Source organism: Bombus vancouverensis, chromosome 2, assembly GCF_051014615.1.
Source record: "Bombus vancouverensis nearcticus chromosome 2, iyBomVanc1_principal, whole genome shotgun sequence".
In the NCBI taxonomy this organism is placed as follows: Eukaryota; Metazoa; Arthropoda; class Insecta; order Hymenoptera; family Apidae; genus Bombus; species Bombus vancouverensis.
This window is the reverse complement of record NC_134912.1, coordinates 17,119,976-17,140,660: the sequence shown is the minus strand read 5'-3', so window position 1 is coordinate 17,140,660 and position 20,685 is coordinate 17,119,976. Positions and strand designations below refer to the sequence as shown.

Sequence of the window (20,685 nt, the reverse complement as noted above, 5' to 3'; positions counted from 1 at the left end):
ATGTAAAATAATCCACCTTTGCTTTGTGAACTGCAATCGAACGCTAACGGGTCTGCCCACTTTGGTTGAACAGCGCTACGCGTGCGATTTTCTTTTACCTGAACAACAATTATAGTACCAAACCTGGCTGTCGTCCGTATCGTAACAAAGGTTCACCTGGAATCTTGTCGGGCCCTCCACCCGTATTCGCCGCTTGTTGTAAAGCCACCTTGTGAATCGTCGCGTAGTAACGCTCTCTTTGAGTTTCGGCATTCTGTTGATTCTCTTGGGTCTCTTTCATGGGACGCTGCATTCTGTCTCCGAGATATCCTTATATATAAATAGAAATAAAATATGTATGTACCCTGTATGAATAAATAGGATTTATTTACAATATATCTATCGCCGATCAAAATTGTTTCATGATCCATTGATTGTGAGTTTCACCAAGTGGAACATCAACATCTCATGGGTTATATGCAAGATGAAACATTATTATAAAATATAGATAATCAAATATCACAGTAATTTATTTATTTATTTTCTCTACAGGGAATTAATTTTTCTAAATTTAACGATTTCAAAATAATATGGCGAATGACATTAAAAATACAGAGTGAACTGCGATGTAGGTAAACCATTCAGATATTAAAGTTCAACAATTGATAGAAATTTACAATGAACAACTTACTGTTTCGCCAGCGAAGACCTACGATGACCACAGCGACAACTAAGGCAACAGTGGCCACGATCAGAGGCAGCATCACTTTCACATCAGCGTAGAATGGTACGGACGAAGCAATTCCACGTTTCGACAGTTCTGGAGGAGGCGGTTCTGCAAGGTTTCAGGAACACAGTGCTTTTGGATATAATTCTTTCAACTTGAATATTGTCACCAGATTGATTCGTTTTGCTCTATTTCAAAATTTGTTAGAAGCTGTGAAATGTCTCTATCCTTTGTCCATTATAAATTAACTGCTCTTGATAATTGAGAAATGATAAATTTGTTGCTTATTATTCGAATTTTGGAATTCAGCTCTAATGATCAATTGGTTTGGAACGAAGAATAGTTATATCATCAAGCTTACCGCCTTCCTTTGTCAATGTTACGAATGTGAACTCCGCTTGATTGTTGCCAGCTACATTGTGGGCTTCAACTTTCAGCTGGTAAACCGAACTCGGTTGTAAATTTGTCACCACAAATCTTCGTTGCATTTTCACGCTGTTTGAGACTAATGTCCAATGAAATTCGTTTATGGGTCTGTATTGAATCACGAAGAAAAGAATCGGACAGCCATTATCTGGCCACACGTGAAGTCGGAGGACTAATGTGGTCGAGTTTGGACTGAGAAAAGCTGCAGCTGGTGGTATTCCTGGTGCCTGTCCCTGTGTTCGAACTGAGAGGACTGGTGACGATGGACTGCTCCCGATTTTGTTGTGAGATGTCAAGTATAGTTGATATGTGTTACCACATAGGAGACCCTGGAAATTAATAGATTATATCAGTAATACGTTCAGTATAAAATATTCTTGAAACATTTCATTGCGCTTTGGAAATCGTTTATGTTAAAGATATGAATATAGAATAAATGTATGTCTATTATACCTTTAATTCGTGACTTGTGGCATGACGAGATAGTTGCAACTCGTCTAAATTTCCATGTGTCGTTCGATAATGTAACGTGTAGCCTGTGAGTGAAGCACCACCATTGTGTCCAGGTTTCCAGTGCAACAAAATACTGCTTGATGTGGAACTCGTTACGTACAGAACGGGTGCACTGGGCGGTACTGTGAAACAATTCCAATTAATCTTCTTACAACTTCAACTATTAATAACCATTTATCCTTCAAAAATAAAACTTACCCTGTGCAGTCAAAGTATAATGTAACTTATCACTGCCTTGAGCGTTCTCCACCTGACAAGTATAATTTCCACCATCTTGTGATTGTAAATTCGACAGCACGAGTTCTCCAGACGGTAAAATTTGTATGTTTCTGGTTGTGTCAGTACGAATTTGTTCGGATTGTCCTTTATACCACTCTCTAGTAGGGTCGCCAACTGCGTTGCAAGCCAACGTAGCAGATCCTCTCCATGGTCGCACTACGTGGCCTCCAAAAGACGTAATCCTCGCTGGTACACGATTTGTTGGAACCTGTGCGGCTACTCTGGAACTTTGACCTTCGCCTACACGGGTGCTACCAGTCACCCAAAATTGATATTCTACGTGTTGTTGTAAATCAGTCGCTTCGAAATAAGTGCTTGTTGCTGGCAGTGTTCTTTTACCATGATTAAGTTCCTCTCGGCCATCTACGACCCTATAGCATTTATATTTTTATAGTAATAAAACTAAATAGAAATTTATGTAACGATTTTGGTGTGGTTGTTTTTACCTCGTATACAGATTATATTTTGTAATAATTCCATTTGGTTCTAAGGGTGGGAGCCAAGAAATAAAAAGTGCCTGCGGTGAGCTTACCACCACTTTTATATCCGCTGGACTGCCTGGCACTGTGGATAAATTAAAAATACTGCGATTATTACATTTCTACTTATAAGATTATTTCAAGTTGTTTCAAGTTTCAAGTTATTTACTAGAGATACTTCTACAATTGCGTAAACTTTCAATTAGTTTGACAAAAATTACCATCCTCTTCCGTTTGGCAGTAAGTTACTGTTGTAGGTACTCCATCTCCAACTCTTGTAAAAGCTAATACTTGAATGGTATAATTTGTATATTTCCTCAGACCCGTAAGAATAATGGTTAAAACGTTAGTCTTACGAACCTAAAACAATGTGACGTTGAAGAATCTCAGTTTAAATCTGTCTAAGTAAAAAACATATTATGCTTACTTCCATTTCATCGACACTGCGCCACATATCCGCCAGGATAGGTTCATAATGTAACTTGTATCCCTGAATAATACCATTGCTGTGCGTATTAGGTGGTGGCTGCCAAGATACTTGAAGTGATTGTGAAGTTAACGCAGCGCATCTTACATCTTCGGGTGGCATACTGGGCACTAAATAAATTAATTTATGTAATTAAATATACTTTTCGAAATACACAATTATTTGACATCTTAAAAAATATCATTTACCATCTTCCATTGTCTGTGTGAACAAAGGTTCGGAAAGTGGACCAGATCCAACTTGATTATACGCTTGAACCACTAAAGTGTACTTTGTATAGGGTCGAAGGCCTGTTAGACGAAGTTCTGCACCCCCTTCTTCTCCGTCTCCGGACACAGAGCTGAAGTTATACGAGGGATTCGCCGAGCTGAAAGAAGATTGCTAGCGTAATGGAGTTCTGAACTTGAATAGTTCAATGTGCTTCAAAACATTTGTATAATTAGAATTGAAATGTAGTGGTGACAAAAAGGATTTGCACACCATTGTATTTATTACAGCATTTATATTCTAATTAATTAAGTCCAAATATATTAAGCATATTAAATTTGATGGTACTTTTATACAACTACAAAAATTTAACACTATGAAAATGAAGTGTGGCACCTGACAAAAATTTTATTTAAGAACATTTCTAGTATCTTTAATTTCTGTTCAATATAGATTCTTTTAAACAAAATATTCATCATATTACTTCGATGAGCGTATTTGTAATTATTACATTGCAGGAGAGTTATATCTAACTAAATCATGAAGTACTGGACCCCATAAGAAAGTTTTTATAGAACCGGTTGATTTTCATTAGACATAGGTCATTTTTCATAATTCCGAAATTATAAAATATATGTAAACTTTACTAACATAAAATGTTTACTTATAGAGTTGCATCTTTTGTGCACGAATTTTAAAGTACAGCGACTGTACAAGACAGATTACTCTGCTTCGATATTCCTACCTTGTTTCCCTGTAGCCAACATTGAATCCCTGAATGTCACCGTGTCGGAGTTCAGGCAGTGGTGGCGACCAAGTAATTAAAATTTCAGAGGAGGACAGAGCCCTAGCTTCAAGATTAATCGGGGGTCCAGCCGGTCTTTGTGGCTCGGTTCTGACAATCAGTTCTGCCGAGGGCACTGATCTACCCGCTGGTCCTTCGGCTATTACGCGTATAGTGTATCTAGTTGCCGGTTTTAATTCGTCTATTAGAGCTGCATACGAAAGAGGCGGCCCGGTGAATTCTTGTTGTTGCCACATTCCAGCTGTTTTAATACAATTTATTCAATAAATGTTGATACATATCACTAGACTCGGAGTGTTTATGCAAATTCAAATTTTGATCAATTATGAATCAAAATTTGCTTGATCTACTAAACGTTACAACGAGCAATGTGATCTAGAATGACAATAATGATAAATATTTTATTATTAGATTTTTTTATTTTTTTACTATGATATATTTTCTTTAAATAATTGAAAAATATTCACCATCGCCTTCTTTATATTGGAGAATATATTTAGTCACTTCACTGGTGTCTTGTGATTTATGTTGCCATTTAACGTTAATGCTTCGGCTGGCAACCATGGCAGTTTCTAAAGAACTTGGCGGCTGTGGTGGCTCTAAATTAGAATGAAATCGATCGTTCTTTAAACGAATATTTGTTTAGTTATATCTATTTTCATCGATGAAATTATACCTTGTACGAGGAGTTGCACTAACTGTTGATCACGACCATACAGATTGCTTGCTTGACAAAAGTACGCGCCACTGTCTGAGGCTTCCGCCGAAGAAATTTGTAATTGTGCAATCACACCATCCGGTGTTACCTCTCGTTTCACCGTAACTCTTCACACATGATAAGGCAACCGTAAAAAATTTAGTCATAATCCTATGTATAATTAATATCTAACAGAAAAACAATTGGAACGCAACTTCTATGAATTAAAATTCTTTCTAATATAAACACTCGTGTATGTACATATTCGTCTTATACAAAACACTCGCCAACAAATGACGAATCATCTCATACAGGAACAAATAAAAAAAATTGATCAAAATTTAATTAAAAGTTAATAAAACTTTGAAACAACTTTTTTCTATCACGCGTTTAAAAATATAAGTTCCTAGCAATATATCAAAGAGTTTCATTCGACAGTATTCAAGCTAATCCCAGCTTTACCGATAGTTCGTCGAGGGATTTAACTCAATTTTTCCTCCTTTCAACCAGGTGACGGAGACCGGTGTGTCGCCGTGTACCTCGCAATGCAAAGTTGCTGTGTCACCCTTCTTCACGGTGACGAGCCTCGATGGTGCAGCGAAGTATGGGGAAGCTACCGAGACATCAAAACGAGAACATAATGCGTTTTACGTTGATTTTACTGATATACAATTTATTATATGATTATTCGATTTATACGTTCAACACAAAGGTACTTACAGTTTACTTTTAGCTGAACTACTTTGCCGATACCACTCCCAATGCCATTGCTCGCTTGACAGAGGTAAAATCCTTCTCTGTCTTCTTTCACGTGTTGCAACAGCAACGTACCATTACTGAGGATTTTCGTGTACGCTCTTTCCCGCAACTCCTCGTATTCACCGGATTTGCTTCCTATTTTGTTCAGATAATGAGATATATCAAATCTATTTTATCAACGAATTTTAGACGTTTTTTTTCTTTCTTAATTCCCTTTATTATCCAACCAAGAGCAACGTTTATTCGATGTCTTTTGATAGAAATTCATAATAAAAATGGTACGAACTTTTCCAACAACTCAATGCTTTATACAAGTTCATTATGCAAATCAGAAACAAAAAGCACTTCCGATAAGATATAAATAAGCGCTTTAAACTTTACAGATTTCTTTAAACTTTATAACATCGTAGAATCAGCTATCTAAAGTTGAGAGAATAGTGAACAATGCTAAAAAAAAAAAAAAAAAAAAATATTAAATAAATTCTTGAAATTTCTTCTTATCGCTACGATGTTAACAATAAGATCCAATTATGTAAATCGACTTGAAAAAAATTACAAATGAAATATTGTCAGCCCTTAATGGATTAACGTAGCAAATTTCTTACCCGTGGCCTTTTTCCAAACGATAGTAGGTGTAGGCACGCCCTGCGCTTGGCAGTGCAAAGCGACGTGCTTGTTTCTTTCGACGCTCACGTCCGCTGGTTCCACGATCCATCGCGGAGGTACTGAAAACCAGAGCGGACAGCTTTAGACAAGTCGTTGTGATACTTCCGTGTACGTTATTTTTACTGGTCGTTAGCGATTTAGAGACAGGTACGTCGTGAGAGAGTCGTGAAAAGCGCGGTCAAAGGACGAGCTCGTCGACGGTATGGCGCTATATCGTCGTAAACGCAGTATCCAGATACATATGTACAAAACGAGAAAGATACACTGTACAAAAGTGAAAGTACGAGGAGAACGCAGAACGACGGCGCCTGTCGTCGACGAGAAACGATCGTTCCTTTTTTTCGTTCTACTCTTTATTTTTCTTTTCGACTTCGAATCTATCCGAAAACGATTTATCTGAGAAGTCGATCGTTCAGTATCGGAAAAACAAGCCGCGAAAAGATTCGACACGCGACTAAACAAATTTTGACAAAATCTCGAATTTCCGTAATAATGGTGGAAAAAATGGTAAATTTACATAATGAAAAAGTGGCAGAGACATTAAGAGATAGAGTGAATGAAGGTTCGTAGGTGAGGTTTAGTATGGAAGTGGGGTTTTTAACTGTCGATGCGAGACGTCCGCGACGTACAAGCCTTCGACCGATTCTCTTGGATCGCTTGGAACAAATAAACGACTGGACTTGTTTCTCTGCTTCTACTAAAGGATCATCAATGTAAAGCGGTTCGATCGATACACCATCAACGTACATACGTAGCCCAAAAAGGAGACAGACGAAAAGAAAACAAAAAAAAAAGAAGAAAAAATTAGAGAGAGAGAGAGAGAGAAAAAAAAAGAGAATGAGGTACACAGTGCAGTATGAAGCATCTATCTGAGATCTCTGTATATCTAGCTACGGCTCAAACGAAATCGCCACTAAATGTGTGCATCGTCTAAATTGCGACAAACACCGGATATGAGTGAGTTTCCAAAACGGTATAAATGATCCGTGACGGTACGCCGCGCATCGACCAGTGTCGAGAGTTTGAGGTTTACTGTATTTTTGGGTGTACTGTTTGGCGGGTTCTACTTTTTACGGTGGTGAAAAACGCTGCACAAGCGAGATACTGTGAGTGGGAGTTCCAACGTTTTACAAGACGGCAAATACCGGCCACGCATTAACGCGTGCGACAATATAATATATATATAAATATATATATATGTGTATGTAGACCAAATGTATGTAAAGATTGTGTGTATAACGTGTTATTAAATATATAAGATACTCGTTCAATTGTGGCGTGAAACAAGTAGAACTCTCGGAAGAAGAAAAGGCGCAATTGGGCAGGAAATGTGAGGTTCTTGGATGAGAGCATGTCGGCGGAAAACCGAAAGATATATATCGTGGATAGGCGAATAATAATATATATATGTATATATAGATATATCAAGTACCCGCTTCTAACGACTAGTTCGACGAATACGAATTTAATTAATAATAAATACGTACTACTAGCCTACATTACCGGAAAATTCGCGTTGGAAACACATGGGGCGCGTGTTCCTTTACTTTCGACATTGCGGCATGCAATGTATCTATATTGACGTTTCATTCGTGCGGATACGTTCACATAGCGCAGCACTTTGTGTGCGAGTATCTATATATTTGCCGTATTATCCATTCTCGTTTCGCGTACGGTCAGATGAAACTAATTCGAGTTCGTTGCGACTCGTGCCCCGTGTATTTCGCGACCGCGAAGGAAAGATAAAAAAGAGCGTGACAGAGAGATAGAAAAGACAGTGAGAAAAGCATGCAGAAGTGTAATGAAAAAAGGTTGCCTTCCAACGAGCCCAAAGGAGAGCCACAGCGCATAGGTTCTGTGAAGATTTTTGATCGTGAGCAGAGTGGCACGTGCTCGTACTCGGTTAATCAGAAAACACTTAAAATATATATATATATATATAGAAGTAATAATAATAATATATGTACACAAACACGTAAGGTATATGTATATATAAATATATGTATATGCAGACAGAAAAAACGACAGCTATGTCAATAGTAAAAAGAGAACATGCAAATAAAGTGTGTATGATGCTCACATACACGCACGCACGCAGGCCAGAAGAGAGTTTTATTTTTGTTCGTACACATCGCCATTATCATTTTTTTTATAGTTTTGCTTGGTTGGTTGGTTGCTCCGTTTTAAAGAAACGAGTAAAAATAAGGAAAGGTGCAAACTGTTACCTTTATTATTCGGTCAAGTCAAGCAAACCTCGGGGGTCCACGAGATACCGACGCATTCCCAGAGAGCCAAAGCAACGTAAATGTAATACACACTGTGTCTGAGGGAACAAGGAGATTTCTTTGGATTTCTAGGAGAACAGGACGGACTCGATGATTCAAGAGGGTTCAATGATGAAACGTGCGTGATCTCGCTACGAATAGACTCTGTATTCTTGGTAAATCGAACAGGCCACAGTAACGTGTATTGCTATATGTAACAGAATTATTGGTTTTAATGGTTTGTCTTTAATCCGTGCGAGAACACTACGACGATTAACGATGGTTATGCAGGGATCGAATTAGTAAAGCGTTATGACGTGATTCGATCGTTATGGACGTTAAATATGGACTATAGATTATGGCGATTTGGATAGAGATGGATCTGGTGAATCTCTCCGGATGTACAGTTGGGATCGGGACAAAAGTTGGTCTCGACCTCGACGTTATTTCTTTCGCAGAATATATGTATTTCTCACTGAGTTACTCTATTTATCTGTTTAGCAGATATTAAAAATTCTCTTTATATCGATCAAAATAGATATGTAATCTCCGATTGGTAAAAAATATTCAGGTGCATCTACTAAATGTGCAGCTTCACTTTGTCAAACGTCTACCAAAAACCAAACGACGAATACGAACTTCAAATAGATACGTACAAAACTCTTACAGCAAATTTAATTGTCTAAAAATCTTACCAACAAAAAGCAAAGTAACAAGTACGAATTTTATTTGGGACCATATACTAAAAATATTACATTAACCTAAGGAAAATAAGAAACAAGAACAACGAAAGGAACGTATTAGCTTACTGGGAACAAACCACAATTACCTGGGATTTAAGGAGCGAAAGAAACAAAAGTCAGCGAATGAAAAATTCTTCGAAAGAAGAATAAGAAGATAATTTCATGGCGCGTATATGTAAAGGGATAAAAGATATTACAGATATTTCCGTCGAGATCGATGGGAAATGCCGGTATAAGATCAAAATTGGAAGTTTTGGGATGATGATGGAAAAGGTCGCCGATCATCTAGTTACCTTTTACCTGTAGCTTGGCCGTGTACCTGACCTCGGCGGCGGGGTTCGCGGCGACGCAGGTATAGTCGCCGGAGTGCTCGGCCGCGAGGTTTGTTATACTGAGGAGACTCGAATAAGGATCCAGTTGGGAGATGTTTGCGACGGAGGCGAGATTCGGCGGCAAAGGGAAAGGACTTTGGCCGTCTTTTAGCCAGGATATAGTTAAGGGTGGGTCACCCGCCGCGACCCCGCACACCGTCCGCGTCCGCATCCCCTCGGATAGTCCCTCTTGAAACGTAAATGGCTCAATAATAGGGGGTACTGGAAAAGGTCAAGAGAGAAGAGAGAACCATACGTGAGAGCGAGAAAAAGATGGCACCAAAAAAAACGCAAGAACCTTTTTTTTGTACCAGGTACATGTGTTCTTTATATATATATGTATAAATATATATATAGATGTTTTTCTTTAATATAGTAGCGGTATGTTCATATATATTATATATATAGACAGTAGTACGTCCATGTATATGTATAGATATATATATAGAATATAATATGTATATATATATATGTAGAATATGTACAATAGAGGCAGTATAGTAACGTAGCAATGTAGAGGAGAGAGAGGGTGGCCCCGCCGCGGACCTGCCCCTGCCGCCCTACAACACCTTGTACACTTATAACTTGGCATCGCACACTCACGCTGCATACGGTCGTTCCCAACGCAAGAGCTAGCATTCGCCGACTCTTCGAAAATTCAGTTTCATACAGATAACAGATTTTTGTTAGAAAATACTTTACACAAATTTATATTCGTACGTATAACTTATGTTGTTAATTTTTATCCAAATGTAAAATCTCTTTTCGAAGAGTCGAGACAAGGACGGAGGAGAAAACATAGGATGTGATAATGGCAGGTCTCGTGCAGGAGGATGAGCCACGCTAAGCGTGAGCCGTCATTAAGTACCCGTCATCAGGTCTCTACGTTCCTGAATGACGTCCGATGGCTTTATATCAGATAAAAAAAGACTCCTTCTCGAATGAACGCGTAAGAATTTAACGAGCTGTGTGATCACGCATCTTCATTGTATCGGTTCACGTTGAAAGCTATTTACAGCGGTGAGACAGCACTAACACACATCGAAATTTTCAGATGAAGCGAGAACGAAGAAACGTGTGCGAATAGAGACTGTGGAAAATGTTTTGTACTCGCTATGACTTCCACGGAGGCGCAAGAGAAAGAGAACAGCACTTCGAGATCCTCACGCGGTTCATTCGCGAGTGTGGGCAACCGTGTACGCACTCACGCGATCGGCACTCGTACGGATTTCGGGCGGTCAGGCGGTCGTCGGGCAAAAATGAAGGGGGCCTAGAGGAGGATTACCATGAACCACAAGCCGCTGCGTGTGTGATACCTCTGCGGCCAGATTACGGGCCACGCACGAGTAGTTGCCGTTGTGATCTGGAGATAAACTTTCAATCATCAGTATGCTATTGTACTGGTCCATATTGGTGACACTGACTCGTTCCGACGGTCCCATAGATCGTCCGTCCTTGAGCCAGGAGATCGAGAGCGGCAGATCGCCTCTTGTCACCGAGCAAGTCAACGTAGTTCTTTCGCCGAGATGAAGATCACGATCTGCCGTGAATGGGCTAATTTTGGGAGGAACTGGAATAATAACAACAACGACACCTCGTGAACTCGAGAAGCATAGACGAAGATAAACACGTCGCATCTGGAAATCCTTCGCTGCTCATCGTGGAATCCTAGAAATTATCTTCTTCTTTTTCTCATTTTTTCTTTTTTTTTTTTGGCGGTTCTTCCATCTTACTGTTGATCGTAGTAATCATTTTTTTCGAAGCATATTCGATTTAGGTCTTCGTCTTTGCCACGAGGCAATAGTTAAGACTTGGTATCGTCTTCTCGGCATCGAAACACCTGTAACAATCGTACGATAGTGGCACGAACGAAATGCCTTACCGATCACTGCGACGTCTCCAGATCTTCTCGCGTTGTGTCCTTGTTTGTTCCTTGCTGAACACGTGTACACCCCTGCGTCGCCCTTCTTCTGTACGCTCGTGATGACCAAAGTGCCGTCCTTAAGCACTTTCTGCCGGAGATCGTCTGGTAATTCGCGATTTGCCCGCTCCCACTTGATTTCCTCGATCGGGTAGCCAGCCACTGGACACTTCAAGCGAAGAGTTTCGCCGGCGACGGCAGTTACCTTTGGAATTAGTCGAATGTATGGAAGACCTGAAGGGAAAATCCAGCGATTAATATATTAAGATTTATGGATTATGGAAGAAAAGTAATTTATCGGTAGTTTGGCTGATTTAAAATAATTACAATCTGATCCAATAAATTGGAAATATTTATTTATGCAATTCTGAAATCTTAGAGTCGGAGCTTATAAATTAAAAATTATGAATGTTTTAACTTTGCAACCTTTTTGAAAATTTTACCCGAAGCTTCTTCTACAAGTCAGAATGAAAGATTTTCTTACTGCAGGAATATACGAAATTTCGTAGCTAGATAACTTCGAAAGATGTGTGTTATCATTGCAGTAAGAAGTGGAATTGGTCTGACTATGAACATGGTAGTACTACTTTTACACTGCTGGAATAAAATTCTCTCGTCGACAACAAAATTTTGCATGAAAACATAAAATCAAATGCAAATTTCGCACAGAATGTATGAATAGCAAAGAATGACAAAATTTTGTTACTTCGAATAAATGAAATATTCAACTGAACGCATGAGCAAACGGCCTAACATCATACGCGGTAATGCTACTTATTCGTTCATAGCTGATAACGCAGTGACGTATTTTAACCATTTTACGTGGCTCTATTTACTCGTGTAACTTATTTCCATTTTATTTAAATAATTTTCAGCTGCGAAGGGCGTCATAGAGTCAGAAATCAAAGCTCAAACGTAAACCATAAATTGGACAAACTCTAACAGGACATCAATTTGCTAAACATTATTCACGAAGTTCGGTCACCGGATTTAGCATGAAATTTACCGTAAACGTTGAGGCGTGCAGCGTGAGTGACTTTCCCTGCTCGATTTTCAGCTGTGCAAGAATATTCTCCTCCATCCTCCACCATCACATGACTGATATTGACGTGCGATATAACATCGCCGTGAACTGTCACGTATTGACCGATAACGAACCTTCGGACATGGATAACAAATTCTCCTTTAATGAACCGTAAATTATTTCTAAATTATTTCTAATATAATATTTCTAATATAATTTATAAATTATTTCTGACATAATATTTACAGATAGACGAAAGTTGGCAGAGAAATGCGCAAAACTCTAGAGAAATAGCCCTCAAAATCAGTAGATATCTGGCACTGATGTCGAGATAACTGATACAGTCTCGCATTTTTTTCGATAACGCCATGTATATCTCAATATTTTTTCTCTGTTTCCTTTCACTAACTTCAACGAACCACTTAGATACATATTTATAGGATACATTCAGTCGTATCTGTCCTAACCCTTGGACGATCATGCGTTCTACCGAATCTCTACAGCATGTAAAACCAGTATGTAAAAAACAGAGTTTTTCCGTAAAAATTCTCATTGACAAAATAATCACCGACGCAATAAACAAATCTCAGAAATCCCTATAAACTCGTACCACCATACGCCATTCGTTAATCTTTTTTTCCAGCTTATATTATCATTTAGCAGAATTCCGAAAGGACGAACGAATATCTCCATCGAGAACGTTCCAAATTGAAGCTATATTTCACGAGCAAAGCTCTCTACGCAATTTCAGCAAAATCCTCCAAGTTAATGAACAAAGTTTTTTTTCAATTAACGATTAACTTTGATGGGGGAGGGAACACAGTAACTTCCTACTTTCAATACAGTGCAGAGAGACCACTTTTCAATTACCGCGTCGCAATGCGCGTTCTCGACCAAAGCGGCCCGATTTCAATGAAATTGCTAATTTCACGTGTACCGAGAATCGCGGGCAACAGTTTGTGCGACGAGAAGCGAATTGCACGCGTTTCGCTCGAAGCTGACGATCGTATAGGATGGCTTTTCACGGAAAGGGGAAAGAAATGGCCGAGAACGAGGCGGTACAACAACGAAGTGGCACAGGAGAAGAATCACAGAGCGTCTTTTATGTCGATCTGTCGTTAAACCTTACGAGGGTCTCGCGTCATATCCTCTCGTGTCCGTCCTCTCGTACCTTTGCCTTCTCTATCCTCGACGAATGACGGCCCGTGTCGTCGCAATAAATATTCCCCGGCTTCTTGCTGGGATATTGCACTTGAAATTGAAATTGGCCTGGCTGCAGATGCGACCTCTTGACTATCGCCGCCAGGAGATTGCATTTTAATTACGAGGCATCAAGCACGCGTTAAAACAATTGTTCCAGAGTTACGATCGTATGCTTTATGCGACGATCAAAGAAGCAGTAGCGTATTTTATCAGTCGTATGCGGAAGTAATGGTTGTCACGTTGAGTATCGTTGAATTGAGATTTAGCACGGGTACGTGACAAATTAACCGACTAGCGGAAATAGTTAAAAATTAAACGATCAATATTAAGCAGACAGTTATAGAAATGAAAGAAATTTAATCGGATAAAATATCTCGTCGGAGTATCGCATAATTTGACACGAACGTGTCACCAAATTAATCAGCTAGTTGGCATGTTTTAAGATTAAACGGCCGGTAGTTGTAAGAAATAGGAAAGATTTAACAAGATGGAATATTGTTAGTTGATAAATCACTACGCAAGACGAGCTTGATAACTTGCAACAGGTAATAAATCAAATTAAGTTCGATACTTAATGTAACAACCCTGAATACTTGGAGTAAAATTACTCGTTTCTTGGTTCTTTTCTATCTATTAATTTAACAAAATGTATTTATATAACTCTTGTCATAACCTGCAACCTATAATTTGTCGATTCGTTACTATTATTAATATAACAAAATTAAATTTGATGTTTGATAAATCTATCATTTTTTATTTATTTCTTGATCAAAAAACGATTATATGATTGTTAAAGTTAGATAAGTTAAATTAAAAACCATACGAGCAAAATGTACATTTCAGTCTTTACACAACCTCTCACACGATTCTATATCCGGATCGAATTGATTAAGTAATCTATAATTTGCTTTGCAGCGTCTAATCGATATATGCAACAATTAACGACCAATTATACCTTGTATTACGTTGAATACACAGGTATTTGGTTACGTACAATTAAATGAAGCCTACCTTCCGTTGGTTGGCAGAGGAAAGCCGTCCAAGGCCCAGGAGACCTGCGGTGTTGGATTCCCAGCAGCGGAGCACTTTAAGGATACAGCCGGGCCCGGTTGCAACGTTTGTTCGATAAACGAATAAAGCAGCATCGGTGGTGCGTCTGCGAACAAAGAAAACAAGACCAGGACACATATATTTCTCGGTATCCTTCGTTTTTAACATTCTTCCCCTTCCCAACTACCCTCGCACTTTGCTCGCGTTTTTATACGACTTCAAAGAAGCATTTGAAGCACACGCGGTTATGAAACGGCCAGAGAAATATCGAAAGAAATACCGAGCACAGAGCAAGAGAAATTCTTTTTTTTTTAACGTTGCTACTCGACACAGATTGGACTTTCGATCGCGGTGAAGTCTCTCCGTTTCTATCGGTCGATTCAAAAAGAGGATGGAGAAAGGCGGAACGGAAAGCAGAAGAAGAAAGATCGAGTCAGCTCGACCAGAGAATAGCCATTCGATTCGTAAATGACCGCGACGCGATCGGATCCATCTCGTTAAAAACAATACGAGGGAAGGTTAGGGAGCAGCAGGTAAGGGTTGAATTGGATAGCAGATAACGGGAGAAGTAGAAATCCCCGTTTGCTCGGGGAAGAAGAAAGAACAAGAGGCAAGAGCGTGAAAGACCACGACGGATTCTTGATTCTGAAAGCCGCCACGCCTGCCTGCCTGCCTGCCTGCCTGCCTGCCTGGCTGGCTGGCTGGCTGGCTGACTGACTGTCTCCCGTGCATCGCGATAGAAAACGAAAGACAATGGGCTCGCTGCGACGGAAGCGCGTCAGAATATTTTTCTCTCTCGATGTTTCTATCTCGACGACACGACGACCGATGGAAAGGGGCCTAGGAAGGATGAAACGGAGAAAAAAAGAAAGAAGGGTAGAGGATAGAAAGTAGAGGTAGTGGAAAGGCAAAGAAGAACTGGGAAAGTCCAAGATCGAAGTCGAGTCTCTCTCGGTCGACGCCGAGGGACGGAGCTCGCAGGATGAGAGACTTTCCATAATTAAAAGTGTCGATTTCTTCGTCATTAAAAATGCTCGAGCGTCCCGTTACAAAAGACAGTTCCGTCGTCTAGAAACGAAGAGACAAGCGGGTGGATAGATACGTAGATAGATAAGAAGATAGAAATACAGAGAGAGAGAGAGAGAGAGAGAGAGAGAGAGAGAAAGAGAGAGAGAGAGAAGGAGGAACAGATGACTAAAACACTTTTGTCTACGATGAATACAAGCAGGAAGTAGAGACGATGCTCGCGGATCCGTGTGGAAATTGATGAATCTCGTCTCGATGCCTTCGAGCGATCGTCAATACGTAGTCGGGAAACCGCGACACTTCGTCCGCTGGTTTCAATAAAACAGAATTTCTACCTGATGTTTATTCAGTCTGTCTGCCTTGGGAGAATCGTGAAGGAAGCAGGGAAGTCGCGAGGCGAGTGTCGAAACGTCATGTGCTAGTTGGAAAATGTAGAGCTTTCGAGCGTCGAACGGTCTGTTTATTATGAGCGGTAAGTAAGTTTTAGGCTTAAATGGTCCTGAAAATGGTTCATAGTAGTATCAATTTATAATAATTTATAATATACAACTGTATGGAGCATACCGCTACAATATTTTAGTATACACAGAAAAAGATCGGGATGCAAAACGAGGAAGAAGATGCTATAAATGTAGCGTTCTGAGGTTAACTGCTAATCACCGAATGAGAATTAAAATAGATGTTAAATAAAAGTGAATAAAATATATGTATATGAAACAGATACGTACAAACATAAATGATGTGAAATTGGAAAAGGATACAAAGGAATAATGCGCGAGCATCGAAAGCTTTTGCTAGTTGGAACTATGGGTCATTTAAAAATGTCCATAGAATTAATCAATGTAACTGTGAATTTTTTAGGAAACTGTTATCTTTACGAACATAAATAAAGAAGTGGATTCTAAACTCATTTATTTATTGTACATCATAACGGCTATTTTACGTTGAATACTTTGTACGCTTCTATACATATCGTGTACACTCTATATATTTTTCTATCTCAATGTATAAATATGCACGCTCTAATTATACATTACACACAAGTTTAAATAAGTTACAGCTTTGCTTCGTACTAATTCGTAACAACGTTTATTACATTAATTAAACGTTTCCAACATCACATCCATAGAAATCTCTTTTTCCTGTATCTCACAGTATGAAAGAATTTTGAGAAAGGCGAACAAATTTCAGCGAGGAAAAAAATGTTCCAGTTCTCGACGTTACAGCTTCGTCGAAGTGTATTCACGAGGCCGTGAATCTTCATTCACGCGGCTCGACAAAATACGAGGCAGCCTGGCGTAACCGCATCCACGCGAAATTTCATAATGCACTATAGTTCATAATTTTCACAGGGAAAGTAATAGCTTAGTGCTCTTGCGATCGTACTTTTTATATGCGCAAACTCGGCCTTCTATTTCTTTCTTTACATCACCACGAAGGCGGGAAGAAATTAGAAGAACCACGAGAGTGTTCCAGTCGAAGTCGAGAAAAGCGGTTCGTAGGTTACCAGGCGTTCGATCGGAACGCGATTGGTCTCCATTTGGTTCCAGCTCGTCAACTAAACGACTTTTTTCCACTAGCCTCTTGGCTCGTGGCATCACAGGCAAGTCATCTCTCTCCCTTTTATTCCTACATTTTTCCTAGTCGTAAAATTGTAACGAACCGGTAATCCTCTCCTCTCTCTCTTCCTGTCTCTCCAAACTCCTCCTTGGATATATATATATTTTGGTCTCTCTCTCTGTTGCACTGTGTCCAGACCACGGTAGGTCCTTACCACGGGTGTATGGCTTGCTCGAATTCCCTTTGACGTAAATTCCGTGCATTACCGACGCTGACGAGCGAGAGACGCTAACTTCATTGTTGTTTCAAAGGCTCTCCTCTGGCTGGTTTCCTCCGCGTCCCTCGCCAACGGCATGTTCCTCTTTCATGCGCTACTCCTCATCCATAGGTGGGCGGTCCAGATATAGGGCAAACGGTCCAGAGAAAGAAGGAAGGAGAGAGGCAGAGGAAGGAGAGATAGAGAGAGATAGACAGAGAAAGAGACGCTTCGTGGTGGTTACCAAAGAGTAGAGGGGAAAGAGGGTTGACAGTGGTAATAGTGGCGAGTACGGAGGAGGTAACGAAAGGGATGGGAAGAGGTAAAGCGGCGTAAAAGAAGCCTCCTCCACTTCAAAGCGGAGATCTCTGTTCTCTCGACGTAACGGTCCACGTGGTTGACATGCTCTTTTCATGATAATCGAGTTCCTGGTAATACGATCGGTAACGTTCACTACCGATCACGCGAACCTACTTTGGAGAGCGCTACGCTTGCATCGCTTCTGACACGTAACCGTGTCGCGTTCTCGAAAACGGGTGAGAGATCAATTCTCACAGGCATCGATCGGGTGAAAGTATTTCGGGGGCAATGGGGCTCGATTTCCAACGATCGATGAACAGAACACTTGCAATGATGGAAGCTTGTAAGCGGCGAGGGGAATCGTGATTACAAGCTTGGTTCGAGTCTGCCAATTTGGTATTATACTCGATGTGTCTTTAATGGTGTAGTATTAACGAGGAATATTACGCAATACGTAATTGCGTATTAAATCGTTTTCATATCATCATTCGTTGAATTTTAATTTTTCTGTTTTTATATCGATACGTATTGGACGCGAATACGTCCGAAAAATTACGCAAATTAGTCGTAACGATGTGGAAGGTTGGATCAATTGGAAGTTCGAAAAAGTCCAAGACTGTTGAAACAATATTTATTGAACGTAAAATTCGAGCACACGCTGCTAAATTACTAAATTAGATTTGATGAATGAATTTTTAATAAGAAATCGATTAATTCTTAACTAATTTCTTAGAACGCTTGGTTCTTTTAATCTAGGTATCACTTGTAATTATCAAAGAGCTAAAATTTGTAAACTGTTTGTTGTTCAATATAGCGACACTTGAATCGATAGGTATTTTTAATTAATTTTATGCCAGTCGAAGTGGAACGCAATTATTAAAATCAAATTCTAGAGCAATCAAATATATCGATAATCAAAATCAGAGGTAAAACAGTAAAATTTATTAATTCCATACAAATTGCTTGGTTGATAAATTAATTAATTCAAAATTAATATTCTAATTGTATAGTTTTTTTCTAGACGAAGATAAAAGCCGTTGTTTATTTTACATACATTTGCAATGGAACGAGGTCACGGATTCTAGACGTCACGTCGTATCAATTTATTAAATTTCCTCCCTGGTAGAATGGCAAGCGTGATGCATTTCCATGCTAATTAGACCGCGTGAATTTTCACGGAAGCGATAAAGTTTCGAGACGCAGAAAATGAATCTTCGAGAATGACCTAATTTGCTTTGTGCCCGACCAAGGTTGATAGTTCCGCGAAAAGTGAATTTATACGTATGCATAGACCTATTGAAAGCCCCCTCATTTGCAATTCCGATCGAAACTGCACCGCAACTTTCCATGTAATTTTCCTTTGTGCAGTCCAAGTCGAAATGAAGCCGAGTATGTGGAATTTGGTAATTGAGATCGAGCGAGTCGAATCGAATGGAATACCGTACGTACGAATATATGCTGTTGCGCATTTACGTGTTTCTGCATACGAAAATTACGTAACTTAAAGTAGCTATTCGATCGAGTACCTTTTTCCAAGTGGTATTCGTTAAATTTTAAGAACGACGCGAAATTTACACAGGTAATTGGAAGAAGATCATTTCTGAAGAGATTTTGAAAAAACGAGATTTTCCCAAAAAGGTGAATTTAATCCTGCTATGAGCCCCGAGCTTGTAATATTGCCCCGGTTTCCACTATGGAAAGGTCTAAGAGATAAATGAACATTCCTTACGTACCGCCCAATTGTAGTTCCGCTGAGGCTTGTGCAGTGTCACCCTCCGCTCGTCTGACGATACACTGATACATTCCACGATCTTCTCTGCTGATACCGTTCAGCCTCAATAATTCTGATTGTCTGCCGGAGCCTGGCAGCTGGCGACCATCCTTGTACCAGGTAACAAAGTGTGGTCCAGCTTGTGGATGCGTGCTGACCTCGCATCTAAATTCGGCATTACCTCCTAAATGGACGCTTAACAACGGTGGCGTCACTTCGATGTGTAGCGGGGCTGTCACGATGAGCCTGAAGAACGATTATTTACTTTGTAACATTGGTTTATTTCTTCCAAGTGCAGGTTTCATTAAGAACTTAATCAAAGACATCTTTTATTTTATCATTTAATTGGTCATGAATTTTAAATCGCAAACGTTTTAGTAATCTTATCGAAATATCAACGCTTTATGCTTTCCTTGCCTTACTTTCTTTGTAATAAAGTACCGGACGAAATAAAGGCGTTAATAATTTCTTTGTAATAAATTATCAAGATATTATTTGTAAAGTTAAATATGTAGATAGAGAATTTGCAGGGAGTCCACGGTCTATGGGCATAATTACCAGAGGCAAAGCTTTAATTAGTCGATTAAATAAGTTTCTCGCTTTCTCTGTATAAAAGAAGATAGAAATGTTAAAAATTTAACGCAATGGATATCTTTTCACAATTAAACGTTCTCTAGAAATTTTTTGACCTAATTTCAAATCCTTAAACTTTTGTATAGTAGGAAACGCGCTAATTTCGAAATAAACTTTTCTGGAAATAATATATTTATTCCTTTCACTTTCGTATAGATGTCAATGATTAGGATATAATTTATTAATTATTGAATTTCTTTCTTGATTTATTACTATTTATATGAAATCTATCATTTATTCGTTACCGAATTTCTGCGCTAGCTTCGCCACCAGGATTGGACGCAGAACAACGATAAATACCGCTATCTTCTAACGTCACAGCTTCGAGGGCCAGAACAGACCCGAGCAATCTGGTCCTTGGTCCAGAGAGTACCAGCATTGGCTCGGAACCGGTTTGTGCGTACCATCTGGAAATTGAATCGTAGATGGAACATTAAACCTTAAATGATGGAACCACTGTTTGTGTAAGCAATATTTTACTCTTGAAATAATCCAATGGTGCTATGAAACATAAGGGAAGATCTAGAAATCATAAAGCT

General features: G+C 39.4%; 1 protein-coding gene across 1 annotated transcript in view; it reads right to left on the bottom strand.

Annotated features, from left to right (window-relative positions):
• The window catches only part of Dscam2 (Down syndrome cell adhesion molecule 2), a 49,605-nt gene that overhangs the window by 7,278 nt on the left and 21,642 nt on the right, over positions 1–20,685 (bottom strand). The window contains exons 5-25 of the mRNA XM_033350650.2: positions 20,392–20,553; positions 19,476–19,759; positions 14,562–14,706; positions 12,330–12,481; positions 11,285–11,557; positions 10,688–10,972; positions 5,964–6,083; positions 5,320–5,493; positions 5,062–5,212; positions 4,579–4,727; positions 4,370–4,501; positions 3,843–4,143; positions 3,079–3,257; positions 2,831–3,000; positions 2,625–2,763; positions 2,371–2,488; positions 1,844–2,295; positions 1,586–1,767; positions 1,068–1,461; positions 671–814; positions 157–309 (exon numbers count right to left, since the gene is read on the bottom strand). Coding sequence (XP_033206541.2) covers positions 157–309; positions 671–814; positions 1,068–1,461; positions 1,586–1,767; positions 1,844–2,295; positions 2,371–2,488; positions 2,625–2,763; positions 2,831–3,000; positions 3,079–3,257; positions 3,843–4,143; positions 4,370–4,501; positions 4,579–4,727; positions 5,062–5,212; positions 5,320–5,493; positions 5,964–6,083; positions 10,688–10,972; positions 11,285–11,557; positions 12,330–12,481; positions 14,562–14,706; positions 19,476–19,759; positions 20,392–20,553 — 4,259 coding nt within the window. The remainder of the gene's footprint in view (positions 1–156; positions 310–670; positions 815–1,067; positions 1,462–1,585; positions 1,768–1,843; positions 2,296–2,370; positions 2,489–2,624; positions 2,764–2,830; positions 3,001–3,078; positions 3,258–3,842; positions 4,144–4,369; positions 4,502–4,578; positions 4,728–5,061; positions 5,213–5,319; positions 5,494–5,963; positions 6,084–10,687; positions 10,973–11,284; positions 11,558–12,329; positions 12,482–14,561; positions 14,707–19,475; positions 19,760–20,391; positions 20,554–20,685) is intronic.